We start from the raw sequence: 14045 nt of genomic DNA, 5'->3' as shown, positions 1-14045 counted from the left end.
ATCACCTCTCCTGATGAATAGAGGGGCTGTTGAATAGGTCAGAAGATGGAAGAAGGAAAAGAAGAAAAGCACAAGGAAAGACACCGCCAATGTAAAGGTGCACTCTCGAAATGAAGACGATGTATATTAGTCACTATATATAGATTGAAAAGATCAAGAAGGTAACATGAAAACTATGAAATGCATCATATATATAATTGTACAGAACTTGCTTTCTGCAAATGACAAGGTTAGAAACGTGCTCAGAGTAAAAGTGGTAAGTTATGTCCTCCCTCTCCGTACATTAGGATACTTTTGCGGTCTGAATTTAGCATTCGCTCAGCATTCATGCATCGTACTGGTATTGTATCTCTACCAGATCTTCCACTACTCGGCATCTCGTAAACCCATGCATGGGACGGGCAATGCTACCAACAGATCTTACTGACTGACGATGGTTGATAAATTAAGCTTTCAGGGTAGAGTGGAGAGTGATTAGCCCGGTTAACTTGCCATTCCAACTCATCCAACTCACAACTTGATCCCACAACTCATCCATCTACCCATTTACCCATCTGTTATACTCTGTTCTGCATACTTATCATACCATTGCGCGTATCCTACCATCTCATCGTTCATCATCACCATCACGATCTGATTCGGAAGACGCGTTGAGTTGACGAAAAGGACAATCGCGGGCAGAAAAGAGATTTTCCTCAATCTTATACACACATACTAGTGTCGCCTCATCCCCAATCTCAACCAACCTTTGTCACCTTTGATCTTCTATCTATCCTTGCACGCCTCTAGACTAGATCAAGATGTGAGTCTTATCAATACATCATTCACTAGATGTACCGGATCTAGTGAAATACACTATGTCAAGATGAATGTCACTGATGAATCACAACAATATAGGAATTACGTCCAACTTGAGAAACTGGGTGAAGGAACTTATGCGACTGTATACAAGGTACGTCGTGTTGTTACTTGAGGTTATCAGAGACTGATAATTTTGATAATATCGATGTAGGGTCGATCGAGGACGACTTCAGAGGTGGTAGCTTTGAAGGAAATCCATTTGGATGCCGAGGAGGGAACACCTAGTACGGCTATCAGGGAGATCAGCTTGATGAAAGGTGAGTGGATCGACTCAATGCCGTCAAGATGGATGTCTCTGCTGTAGGAGGGGGCTAGGGAAAGGGATCTACTGTGTTATTTATCACAAATTCTTTCGTGTAAATCCTAAAGATCGAACAAGTGCACGGCAGATGGACAGATCTCTCAATGATATGAAATAAGGAAATTTCTATGCTGATACATCCCCTTCACCTGACCACAGAGCTCAAACACGTCAATATCGTTCGTCTACACGATGTCATCCATACTGAATCGAAATTAGTATTGATCTTCGAGGTGAGTACATGCTTTCATGAAGGGTGTCTCTGTATTTTAGCTGACTATGGATGATATAATCGATGATAGTACTGTGAGCAAGATCTCAAGAAATATATGGATACTCATGGTGATAGGGGTGCACTGGATCTCAACACCGTGAAGAATTTCACTCATCAGTTGTTGAATGTGAGTTGATCGCTCTTCCGAGTTTTCTCATTGGACCCAGGGGATTGGTTGAATATGTCGCAACCGGAAGAAGAAGAGGAATCTTCCTGGCCTATTCAGGTATGCCTGCACTTTGCTGACCTCTTATTGGATCGACAAACAGGGTATCGCGTTCTGTCACGACAATAGAGTGTTACATCGAGATCTCAAACCTCAAAACCTGTTGATTAACAGAAGAGGAGAATTGAAGATTGGTGATTTCGGTTTAGCTAGGGCTTTTGGTGTGCCGGTGAACACGTTCAGTAACGAGGTAAGCTTTTATACCGCACTCCAAGTGTTGATGGGTCCCTCAAGCGATGATCACAAAGATCATGGGAGTGGGATCGTGGTGTTGATGGCGATTATCTTATCTCCACCCATTTATAGGTAGTCACACTTTGGTACAGAGCACCAGACGTGTTGTTGGGTTCAAGAACCTATAGTACAAGTATCGACATTTGGTCTGTTGGCTGTATGTGAGTGCACTCTCTTTTCTCGATCAGCTATATCCAAAAACTCTCGTCTCAAAATTACGTATCTGATGTTCTCGTTCGATCAGTTTCGCAGAGATGATCACTGGTTATCCATTATTCAGAGGAAGAGATAATGCAGATCAATTAGTCCAGATTATGAAAATCGTCGGTACGCCAAGTGATGCTACGATCGCTCAGATCAAACTCAATTCGGTGGGTTACCAACTTCTCGATCTTCGCCCTATGACTGACATTGATAGCTAACATGCCAATCGATGCAGCCTGAGATCCAGATCAAGGCTCCACTTGCTAAGCACCCTAAACAACCTTTCCATGCTATCGTACCTCGAGCACCTAGAGATGGCGAGTCCAAGCTCATGATACGGCAATCATTTATGCTTCTCAGCTGATATCCAATGAATTTATTTCCAGCCCTGAACCTCCTAGAACACCTACTTCAATTCGAGCCATCGCGTCGATATGACGCTCATCAAGCGATGGCTCATCCATACTTCACGGCTGGACCCATCGCTCCACCAACCCTGCCAGCCACTGCCCAATCATCAGCGGCGTCTTTGGCCCTCCCACCAAGAGTAGCTGCTCGAGCATCTCAGGCATCCGCAGCTGTTCAGGCTCAACAACAAGCCCAGGCCCAAGCTCAGGCTGCCCAACAGCAGAACGCTCAGATCATGGCTGCTCAACAACAGCAGCAACAGCAACAGCAACAACAGCAACAGCAGACTCAGTATAATGCTATGTTGGCTGAACAAGCTGCCCGACAGGGATACTATGGTGAGTAATACCTTATTCGAAAAATGTTCTCATCTGCCCTCTGCCCACGACTGATGAGCCCATGATCGTGCCTTTCCAGATCAAGCTACCGCCGCTCAAATGCAAGCTCAAGCTCAAGCAGCTCATGCTCAACAGATGCAAATCGCTCATGCCCAAGCTCAAGCACAAGCACAAGCGCAAGCACAGGCTCAGGCGCAAGCTCAAGCTCAGCAAGGTAGAGGGATGGATCCCAATGTAAGTTTACCGTTCGTCTGCTCAGAGTGTCTCGTTTCAACACACTGACACTTTGTACTCATTCTCTTGGTTTAGGGATACTACATGAATCCTGAAGGACGATACTGAACTGTGAATTTTAGTGAAAAGGTGAGATATACATGTACATGGCGGGATTATGCCTGAATTCCAGAATGATGATATTCAAATTCAGACGTTAAGACATCAACGGTGTTTAAGGGACGCACATTTGAGAAGTAATTTCATTTCATATCATTTTATTTTTCTTTCCATATACTTATAATATCCTTTCGATCAACCATTCTCAATCCAAATCCAAATCCAGATCGACCACACGAGGGTTTTTTGTTCATTATTCAGAACAGGTAAATCACGTAGTCTGAATATCAATATCATCTCTCTGCTCGTGATGACAATTCTGTAGAAAATGGAATGCTCGATGGCTCCAACACGATTTGCTGCGCGTCGATGCTTCTACAGTTGCTGATGTCCCGCTATTACATATCATGATACATGCCTTCTAGTTCATTGGGTCAAAACTGAAATAATAAGATGGAAGAGATTGAGTAGCTATGTACGTATTGAAATCAAGGAACACGCGATACGCGTCATCTATCAAAAGATGATGAAGGGAAGTATCATTCGTTCTATTATCAAGGATCAGAAAAGTCAAGGGAGTAGGAGAAAGCGATGTATTGAACATGTGAACAATATGGAGATGAAATCAAGCGTAATTGATCTATAAAGCTGTTCCTCTTTCGAAATTGGCTCGAATTCTAGGAGGACAGAACTGATTCAGCAAGTATCCTTATCTCTTCTAGAAGAGAGCATTGGGATTCCAAGATAAAATAGACGAGCGTGAAGTAAGACACCCACTCTTTCGTGTATTTATCAAAGTACCTAGCGACCTTCTTGTTGAATACCTTATTCCTCTCGTTGATATATGTAACTTCATCATCTTCGTCATCTTTCTTGTTCTTCCTTTTACCGTATTTACCGATACTATGATAACCAACAATTAGTATTTGATATTAAACCAATATCCAAATCTGGTAAAACACGGTAAAACAACACATACTCTTTGTTGATCTTCTCTGCAACTCTATCAAGGGCATCTTCCGAAGGTTTGTGATCACCGTATGCCAAGGTATCTGAACCTCTATATAGATCTTCGGCAGCAGTTAGAGCGCCTGATTTAGATGATCCTGCTACAGCGTTGGAAGATCCACCAGCAGAAACCAATGTTCCAGGAGCCAATCCCAGAGCTGCCTCCTTCTGCCTTTCGTAAGATGCCAGATCGACTTTGGTAGATCGGATGTTACGGTTGTATCGCTTATGAGCATCGTCTTCGGCGTCTACGCAAGAGAGCAGTGTTTTTCGATCAGCATTGGAATGAACACAGGACAGGTGGTTGATTTAGCTATGAGGATCCCTTTCATCCACTATCGCTGCTAGAATAGCTTTCAATAACGATGACACCGAACAGTAGTGTCTACCTCTATTCCCCGGGCGGTCCACACGAAAGCAAGACCCAAACTCACTATGAAAATGAGTATCCTGCTTGACCCTCTGCTCCTCCAACTTCTTTTCCCACCTCTCATTATCTTCTATACTATACTCCCAATTCTTCTTTCTCTCTAGATCTTCGCCGTTCTCTTCAGCTTCAGCTTTCAACCTCAATGTCTGAGCGAGCTTCTTCTGTTTCTCCAATCGAGCTAGCTCTTTGGCCGTCACTTTAGATTTCTGATGGTCTGCTATCAGGTCTTTACGGTTTTGTTGAGTTGATTGATTCTATTTTATCGTTAGAAGCGAATCAGCAAAAGTCCTCAGGAAGTAGTGTACGTCTGACTAGATATGGTGAGGACGTCGAAGGTTGGCTGTAGTAGTATGTGGGACTCCCATCCTGACGATATGTTACAGGTAAGGATGAAGATAAGTAGAAACGCAAACATACCATCCTCATTCTCAATTCCTTCATTTTCGCCATCCTCTCTTCCAGGGTCAATTTCTTACTTTCCGCTTCACTAGCTTCCTCTACTTGAGCATCAGCTACTGCCTCTACGTCCTGACCCTCAACCTCCACTTCCGCCTCGGTGCTATCACCCTCCTCTGCGCTCTCAGCAACATCCGTCTCGACCTCTGTTTCTGTTTCAGGTAAGGATACTTCCGAAGGGGCTTTACTGGATTTCGAACGTGTCGCCCTGGTTCGGCCGGCCGATGGAGCTGGTGAGGGTGATGGTGCGGCGGATTTGACCTCTCGAGCTTTACGAGTAGGCATGGTAAAGGTTTATCTGATACAATCGATGATAATAAGGAAAGACAATAAACGTTATGATTAGTGGAACGACCTTTGATTATAACTTACTTGAGTAGCTGTCGCATTGAGCGTTATTGTGTGGTGGCGAGTTGTTTACGTAAATACTTGGACTTGTGGCGCTTTCTCCTTATCATCTCTCCTCTCTACACAGCAACCGCACAGAGATAGACTGTCAATCTACCGTTCCTCCACAGTACTGCACATCAAGAAAAACATTCATGACTGGTTACAATACTTCGGTAGTATAATCAATGATATGTATAATGTTATAGCAGGTTCTGCATAAACCTTTAGCAAGAGAGTTGAGACTAAGATAAGAACCTGTTCTTTTCTCCCTTTACTGTACTGTTTTCTAAAGGGTGTATATACCACTTATTGACGACTGGAATTGTAATCAGTCAAACTGATCCTACATGATTCCGGATTACTGCTCTGAATAACTCGAACACCGAATTCTTCCTCTGTGTAGAGGTCGATCTTGGCGTCTGTGCATTCGTTGTGCAATAATGTAGCAAGGAGACTTGTAGCTGTTTTTGTAGCTCGCATCAGCCTTGTTTCAGTGTCTTCAGTGGTTTTCCGTCTGTCGAATCGGTTCAGTTTCCAATCATCGATGAAAGCTCCAGTATTCGAAGGTAGATATTCGATTGAATATTCATCGTGCTTTCCATCTCTACTTTTGCGGTCATAGCTCACGGTGGCTAGAGACCATGCATCGAGACAGTCCTTCAATGCAGGTGTATTTTGCGGATCCGCGTCATCCGATCGTAAGGCATCTTGCAAAGAAGAAATTTGTTTCGAATTCGAACCATCAAAGCCTTCCTGAGCACCCGGATATTTTCTCCAAATACGTTCAAATTGAGGGGCATCGAATCGGTCCCTAATTTCGGCAATTGTTTGGCCTGAGTGTTGCATTCGGGTGATGGTTGCGCCGATGAGTGCGATACTACTTTGCGCAACCCCATCAGCTGGACTATATGGATAGCCTATCTTGATAAGCTTGTCACCCTGAACGAAACTGATGGATGGCATGATATAACAACATTTGTGGTTAAACTGTGCCTGCATGATGCGTGACAAAGCACTTATGACAGAAACAGGGGTTTCCAATTCACTTTCGTCTCCTGCAATAGTTTTGATTGTAGCTGAGTACACTGGATGATCATTTGTCATTTGACTTTCGGGTAGGAATCCTACAGCCCATCTATCCGACGGTCCTTCATTCTTATACTTGTCTTCTAATGCGATATACTTACCTCCTATAGATACCGTCAGAGGTTCGGAGGAAGACGTGCACTTAGAAGTGTCGCTTAGAATGGATTGTATAGGCGTAGGCCTGAATCTTGGAGGTCGAGATGACCTATTGATGCTGGTAGACACTAATATCACGTCGCATCAGCTTTATGTTGGGGCACTTCATCTGACGAATGAAAATAATGAGAAGAGCCAAGTGCGACTCACTGTCCATGCTAATTGATTCGATCTAGTGGACGATTGGATCTGGTATGTCAGACGTGGTATGGTGTTTAGGGAAATCTTTGATTGTTGGGGATAAGAAATTGTCAGAAAGCTTCTGCTGAGGGAAGTCTTCTTATATACCTTGTATTTCTATTGGCGGAGACCACAAGAAAGGTCAGTCACTGCTTGAGCTTCTGCTCCGATCCTTTGTGTCTTGCCTATGGCCAGACCTTGCTTGTAAGGCCAAGACAGATAGCCAGACCCAATGAATGGAGGATAGGAAGGATCTGTCAATGGTATTAATGGAGTGACATACGTCAGTGTACAAAGCACAGCGAGACAGAATAAGTACATTCCTGATGACAACACTTTGCACGGCCCACGAATGTGCCCAGTCAAAGAGAGCTACATTGCCTCGAGGGGTTGGGCTTTCCGCCTCATTATAACAGCTCTTAATAAGTCATTGATGATGGTAAGACAGAGAATTAGTTTGAGTTATGTTCAATGGAGATGGAGAAACGAGATTGAGTGGTATTGTGTTGGTTGGTGGCAGTTGACTTAGGTAATTTGTAACGTCCTGGTCCTGTGGCACTACTCTTCGCCCATTCAAGCATGCATACATACAGTCGGCTGTACAGTATTCCTCTACTTTGACCTGGTCGAGGTGAAAAACATCGCGAGGTTGTGCCGCTATAGAGCTTCCGCCAAACTCTCAACGACTCAAGGATCCGAATCTGTGAAATAGCCTGCATTTCAGCCCGACAACCCTCGGAATGGGGATGACCTTGTACTGTTCAGTCATCTGAAAGAATCTGAGGAATGACATTCTAGATGCAAATCCCCAAAAGTCTGATTCGGAACTCCTGCTCAAGCTGCCAAATCGTACACTCCCCTCGCGATAAGCATGACGGAGATATGCATTCGTAGAACATTTGTGTGAGAGACTCATAGCGGAAGATAGGACTTAAAAATGAGTAATACAGTAGGAGAAGGTGATCCCGAGGGTCGTTGTCGCGGCTTTCCGTTTATCCTGGAAGCAAATGAGACACAGCACTGCTGATTTGTGAGCCACTGGTCCTGTAATCAGTTGCACTGATTCTGTACCTCCCATCTTGGCTGATCTGTTCGACATCAACAGTGTAACCGTCCTGCGTGGGCAGATCGATCTTAGCCGCTACACATCCATTTTGTAGCAGAGTGGTAAGAAGATTATGAGCTGTATTTACAGCTCCAGGTAGCCCTGTTTGGGGTACCTCGATGGGTCTTCGACCATCGATCATTCGAACTAACGGATCTTGTGTTGTATCTACAGGGTCGTTCGGCAGGTATTCGATCAGGAACTCCTCGTATTCCCCGTATGGGGCTCTGCGGTAGCCCCATGCTCCAGCTGAAGATGGTTGACTGAGTCGATCCCTCAAAGAGATCAGTCCTTGAGGTCGATGAACCCTTGTAGAATTTAATACTTCTCGTAGAAAGGGGAGTTTGCTCGCTGTTGATCCACCAAAGTCTTTGTCAGTTGGCTTGTAATTTGACAAGATACGTCTGAATTGTGCGGCGTCAAATCGGTTGGAACCTTCTTGAAAGAATTGGCTTGTATCATCCAGTCGTGTGATCGTAGTTCCAATGAGTGCAACAGACCCCCGCCCATCGGTCTCACTTCTGCCGTAAGGATAACCCACTTTGACGAGCTTGTCACCTTGAACAAAACTGATAGAAGGCCTATCGCCGAGACTTCCGAGTGCGGTTTGAGATTGGACTACATCAGAAAGAGCACCGATGACAGAGATAGGCCCCTTGAGCTGGTCTTCATCTTTTCTAATAGAATTAACAGTATCGGAGTAAGTCGATTGAAGCTCAGACATTCGACTCTCTGGCAAGAAGCCGACAGCCCATCGATCATACTTTCCTTCAAACTTAGTCCGGTCTTCCCGTGGATTGTACTTGCCTCCAACCGATACTGCGACAGGTTCGGGGAAGGATGCGGATTGCACAACAAAGGAGCCCGTGCTATCAGGCTGAAGATCTGATAACTGACCTGACATGTGGTCCTCGGTCGTCACTGACGCCCGCATCTCGTCAGCTTCATGTCAGGGCGCTTCCATGAGCGAAAGAAGTCAAGAAGGGGCAGGTAATGGGTTCTGACACTCACTGGGGATACTAGGGTGTTTGGTCTTGTGCCTTTATTGGTTGATGCAGAGCTTGTGGCTGGATGGTGACCTGTATAGTAGTCGTGTAAGTGTGTAGGATAGGTGTCGAAATCTTGGAGGCGTGGGAATGTATAGCAGCTACTCATCGTAATCGTCCCCTTTTATACCTTGTATGTGTGTCGTCGGAGATTAGACACTCGTCTGAGGTGCTGGCGCCTCTGCGATCATCCTTTCGGATTCAAAAAGGACTAGAACCTGCTGTGAAAGATATCACAAAAGAAAGTTGGGGGTGGCGAACGAAAGGAGGGGGATAACGTCATTTCAAAGACCCAACAAGGCAAAATAATAGTGGAGAAAAAACTTTGCACTCCTCTCTTTTATGTACAATAAAATGGACCTACACTGCCTCGACGAGTTGGGATCCTCCCTTCATGTATGCAGACATTCTTGGAAGCCTGTTGATGAAGCCCGCTCTCAAATCACAGCCTTATATTGGGATTGATTGATCTAGACTTTTATCGTCACGCTCGAAGGCATAAGACAATACCGACTGACATCACACGGGGAAGACGATGAATTCTTTTTGGTGGATCAGCTCAACACATCCTTACATTCGATAATCCTCTGGGAAGATAGCCCCGGCATCATCTTGGAACGTCGAGTTTCAGCACTTCGACGTAAAATACACATCTGCTTAAGTGCGCAATTGGTTATCAGGGTGATGAGAGTGAATGTCTATACTGTGACATCTACAGCACAGCATTTCCAAATTCCTTCCTTTTTCTATCAATTTTCCTTACCTCGGGGAAAATGATAAACGGAGCACGATGGGATGAATAGTCTCCTTTGAGCCTGGTTGGAGTAGATCAATCGGTCGTAACGTGATTTCAATACGATATAAATTGCTGATTTATCTTGTGTCACAAACTCAGGAGACCATCCCAGTGCAATAGACAATACTGTGACAATTGATCTAGCAATAACATTTCGATCTCCTGTAAATACATATCATGCAAGCTAACTAACGAGTAACTACTTATCTAAGATGCTCTCGACTCAATCTTCTACCGTCTTGGGTATGTTAACCATATTCAGCTTGGCCGTATCAGCCATGAAAGTACAACAATTATCCGATACCAAGATCACCTTCTCCGACGGTACAGGCAGAACCCTCTCGAGTGGGGATACAATCAAAGCTCCAACATCCACCTCTAACAGTTGTACCAAAGAAGGTATCGATTATCAAGATCCTGCTAAATTCGATTATGTTATCTTTGGAGATGATGGTGATTCGATCAGTTTGAAGTTATCCGTATGTCACACACTACTCGATCGATGAATGAGCTATGGTGATATCGTTCATCTCTTGCTAACTTGCGTTGTAATGTCATTTGCAGTGTCAAGCTAAATGTAAAGCCCTTTCTGACGATCAAGCTGAATACACATTCATCAAGGACCAACCTTTCTTGAGAGGCACTCATCCAGAGATAGGTAGAGTATGGTGTGATAAGGTTTTAGAGAGAGATGAGAGTATTTGGAAGAAGGTTGAGGATGTTCCCTTGCCTGATTCTGTAAGTGTTTCTGCATTGAAGTAGATGAAGCAATCGATTAATGCTGATCAATTTAACACAAAAGGACAAATTCTAAGGGTTAGGATGCAACGACAATATATGCTGTTTTGCAGTCCGATAGACCCCCTTGGACGTGAATATTGTGTACAGCAATATGTATTATGCTCGTGTCATGTAATCAATTCAAGCGGGTCCAGCCAGTGCATGAAAGCTGTCCGATACATAACATGCTTGAATTAACCTGACGCACACCGCGTCTCGCACTTCGCACAAGCATAAATCCCTGATATCTACTAAGGTCGCAACTTAGCTTGCAACTCCTCCGTGACAATCTTCTTATAACTCTCTACGTCTCCCAGGAATTTAGTCACTTTACCATCAGCGCATACCCAGAGCTATAAGAAGTACCATCAATTAGTATCAAACAAATTCGGGGGAAGAAGGAAATCATGACTCACCTGATTGGAAGTACTAGTGATGAATCTCTCATCGTGCGAAATGGAAATAACACCTCCCTTAAACACCTTGATAGCTTCAATGAGCGCATCAATACCTTCAATATCCAAGTGATTGGAAGGCTACAAACATCATCAACAACATATCAGCCATCTCAAATCCTCCACATCACACACAAGAATAATCATGGTCTTGAACTCACCTCATCCAATAACAAGATATGTGGTTTTTGCATACTCAAAACGGCGAATGCCACTCTCGCTTTCTGACCTCCAGATAATGTGTCAATCTTTTGTAAACCCGTTAAACCAGTTATACCGAATGAACCTAGATGAGATCGGTATTCCTGTTCAATTTTACCTGGGAATTTCGATTGGAGGAAAGCCACCGGGGAGACATTCATATCTAATTGATTGACGAAATGCTGAGTAAAGTATGATATCCTACATCTGGAATTATGGTTGGCTCTGCCGGTTATAGGTTGCAAGTCCCCAGTAAGAAGTTTGATCATGGTTGATTTACCAGCACCGTTAGGACCGATGACTGCTATTCGACTATCCATCTGTACGTCGATATTTACATTCTTCAAGATGATCTTCTCAGGTGTGTAACCAAAGGTAGCCTCGTCAAGCTGTAGAAGGGGAGGAGAGATTTTCTCAGGATCAGGGAATTTGAACGATTCGGAATCGTCTTGTTCAGGCGGTTCGAGTTCTGGCAATTTCTCGAGGATCTTAATCTTCGATTGAGCTTGTGCGGCTACAAAAACACGAAGTATTCAGCTGACCTGATTTCACAAAGGGTGAGACGAGCAGCTAGATGACGAACTCACCTCTGTTAGCATTGTATCTCCACCTGTCGATGTAAGCTTGAAGATGTTGTCGGTACGCCAACTGAGTTTCATACTCCTTCTTTTGATTCTTGGCTCTATCGATCTTGGTAGCATAGAACTGAGAGAAGTTACCCTTGTAGTAGTCGAGTCGTTGCGAGTGTTGATGGATGATATCGGTAGCAACGTGATCGAGGAACGCTCTGTCGTGCGAGCTGAGGTAGGGGAACAATTAGCATCGGGCTCAAACCTATCCATATTATCACTCACACGACCAGCAGAGTAGATTGCCAAGTTTGCAGATACTCTTCAAGCCAAGCAATGGCATTCAGATCCAACATGTTGGAAGGTTCATCCAACATAAGGAGCTGTTCGAGACATCTAAGTCAGCTTGACTCGGGAATATTGGTGAAATCACCCACATCAGGTTTGACAAACAATGCTCTAGCAAGAGCCAACCTCATCCTCCAACCACCAGAGAACGAATTGGTAGCCTTCTTTTGGTCTTCTTCCGAGAATCCTAGACCAGCCAATAACAGACCAGCCCTTGCAGGACCCGTCTCAGCTTCCATATCTACCAAAGTCTTCTGTACTTCTCCTATCCTAGTCAAGATATCTTCCTTCTCCCTTTCAATTTGTTCTTTCTCTTCTTCTGCTGGGGTTAATTTCTCAAGTTGATTCAATTTCTCATTCAGCTCTTTCTCTTCTGTGATATACTTGTGTCGCCATACATCTGCTTGGAGTACCGATTCCAATGCGGTAGTGGCATCTCCACTGATTTCTTGTTCGACGTAGCTATGTAGGATTCAGGGTTAGCTTGTACATTGGTGCATAACATGTGTATCTAGCTGAACTTACAGGACTGAGATATGCGTAGGGATAGGCACTTCTCTCAAGGCCAAATGTCGAAGTAAAGTAGATTTACCGATACCATTTCGACCGATAAGACTGCAAATGATTTCGGTCAGTACTGTCATCTGCCTTGTATGTTTATCTAAAATGTCAAATCCAACTTACCCGTATCGTCTTCCATGAGCCATCGTAAGAGTAGCTCCAGCCCTATCGACGCATGAATCACGCGTCAGCTCTGGTCCTCCACCCAGTAACCCCGTAATATACCGACTCGACACAGGGTAGAAACAGTACTCACAGAATTCTGTTGGATGCGAAAGACACATCAATATTATTAAGATGTATATCTTTACTCTTCCCTTTAGCTGCTCCACTCAAGTCCAGAGGGTTCACCTTCATGTACATCTCCTCATAAGATTGTTTATTCTTATTGAGCTGTTCGATCAATTTTGAACCTTGGTATAAATCTCTCTTTGATCTCTTCTCAATCTTCGCTTTCAACTTGGCTTCTGCCTTTGCTAACTTGTTGAGATCGACACGGGACGCTTGACCCTTGGTGTTAGATTCGAGATCTACTTTACCGGACATGGCGATGGTCGCTGACATTGCTTGCGAACGCATATGAACGGATTTATCAAGTTTGGTAGCTACGTTGGATTTTCGGATTCTCTTTGATGATTGGGATTCAAGATAGGCAAGAAGTCGAGCCATACTGAGACAAACAGGACAAGCGTCAGTCGCAAAGTTCAAGTTGCATCACACCTTGTGATATGAATGGGTGTGGATGGGATATTGAGTGATGATTCCTGACACTGTCGAAGGTATGGTAGGATACATGTCCAGATATAAATTAATAAACTTCCAACTCACAAATCATCCAAGACCTTTGCATCCTTCGACCCTTCTCCGATATTATCCAACATCCCTCTAGTCATACCGACTATATCCTCTACCTCTTCATCTTCGTCATCTACTAATCCAGCAATGTACGAAACGACCACTTCGTCCGTTTTAGGGAAAGTCTTTCGCTACAGATTAGATATTGTGGAAAGATCAACATCCAGATTGTCTTGTCGTTTGTAGGCTTTGGTTTGACTCTACTCACGATGTCTGAAGCTATTTTGGCCATCTTGTGAGAACTGCCGCCTTTGATACAGGTATGATTGTATCACTAGAGATGGACGATGTAAAAGGATCAGATATGCAATCACTGGCATGGTAGATTTCAGTTTTCAGTCTGGCTGACAATTCACTCGTTCAGATCTCGGATCCGGTGACAGCAGAAATCATCAGGCTCATACACCGAGATCAATCACATCTCACTAAGGGTATTCATCATTT

At 44.1% G+C, this 14045-nt stretch overlaps 6 protein-coding genes across 6 annotated transcripts; 2 read left to right on the top strand and 4 right to left on the bottom strand.

Moving 5' to 3' along the window:
• Window positions 1–865: 865 nt before the first annotated feature.
• I203_106280 (uncharacterized protein) lies at window positions 866–3188 on the top strand (the record flags this gene model as incomplete). Its single annotated transcript, XM_065517933.1, has 11 exons — window positions 866–952; window positions 1013–1118; window positions 1322–1395; window positions 1465–1563; window positions 1706–1852; window positions 1969–2057; window positions 2141–2267; window positions 2336–2417; window positions 2487–2846; window positions 2926–3080; window positions 3156–3188. 11 exons carry the CDS (start codon window positions 866–868, stop codon window positions 3186–3188), a joined length of 1359 nt encoding a protein of 452 aa, XP_065373237.1.
• A 631-nt stretch (window positions 3189–3819) lies between these two features.
• I203_106279 (uncharacterized protein) lies at window positions 3820–5358 on the bottom strand (the record flags this gene model as incomplete). Its single annotated transcript, XM_019148040.1, has 5 exons — window positions 3820–3856; window positions 3957–4082; window positions 4159–4435; window positions 4622–4871; window positions 5035–5358. 5 exons carry the CDS (start codon window positions 5356–5358, stop codon window positions 3820–3822), a joined length of 1014 nt encoding a protein of 337 aa, XP_019002958.1.
• Window positions 5359–5769: 411 nt separating this feature from the next.
• I203_106278 (uncharacterized protein) lies at window positions 5770–6862 on the bottom strand (the record flags this gene model as incomplete). Its single annotated transcript, XM_019148039.1, has 2 exons — window positions 5770–6773; window positions 6856–6862. 2 exons carry the CDS (start codon window positions 6860–6862, stop codon window positions 5770–5772), a joined length of 1011 nt encoding a protein of 336 aa, XP_019002957.1.
• Window positions 6863–7877: 1015 nt separating this feature from the next.
• On the bottom strand, window positions 7878–8894 carry I203_106277 (uncharacterized protein; the record flags this gene model as incomplete). The annotated part of the gene is made up of 1 exon (XM_019148038.1): window positions 7878–8894. The coding sequence occupies one exon, from the start codon at window positions 8892–8894 to the stop codon at window positions 7878–7880; it is 1017 nt and encodes a 338-aa protein (XP_019002956.1).
• A 1150-nt stretch (window positions 8895–10044) lies between these two features.
• On the top strand, window positions 10045–10707 carry I203_106276 (uncharacterized protein; the record flags this gene model as incomplete). Its single annotated transcript, XM_019148037.1, has 3 exons — window positions 10045–10311; window positions 10397–10570; window positions 10684–10707. 3 exons carry the CDS (start codon window positions 10045–10047, stop codon window positions 10705–10707), a joined length of 465 nt encoding a protein of 154 aa, XP_019002955.1.
• A 156-nt stretch (window positions 10708–10863) lies between these two features.
• On the bottom strand, window positions 10864–13833 carry I203_106275 (uncharacterized protein; the record flags this gene model as incomplete). Its single annotated transcript, XM_019148036.1, has 11 exons — window positions 10864–10965; window positions 11029–11148; window positions 11229–11782; window positions 11856–12067; window positions 12123–12220; window positions 12275–12647; window positions 12711–12800; window positions 12870–12911; window positions 13003–13416; window positions 13575–13732; window positions 13810–13833. 11 exons carry the CDS (start codon window positions 13831–13833, stop codon window positions 10864–10866), a joined length of 2187 nt encoding a protein of 728 aa, XP_019002954.1.
• Between the last annotated feature and the right edge of the window lie 212 nt (window positions 13834–14045).

Source organism: Kwoniella mangroviensis (assembly GCF_000507465.2).
Source record: "Kwoniella mangroviensis CBS 8507 chromosome 1 map unlocalized Ctg02, whole genome shotgun sequence".
In the NCBI taxonomy this organism is placed as follows: domain Eukaryota; kingdom Fungi; phylum Basidiomycota; class Tremellomycetes; order Tremellales; family Cryptococcaceae; genus Kwoniella; species Kwoniella mangrovensis.
The sequence above is the reverse complement of the archived record's forward strand: the minus strand, read 5'-3'. Positions and strand labels throughout refer to the sequence as shown.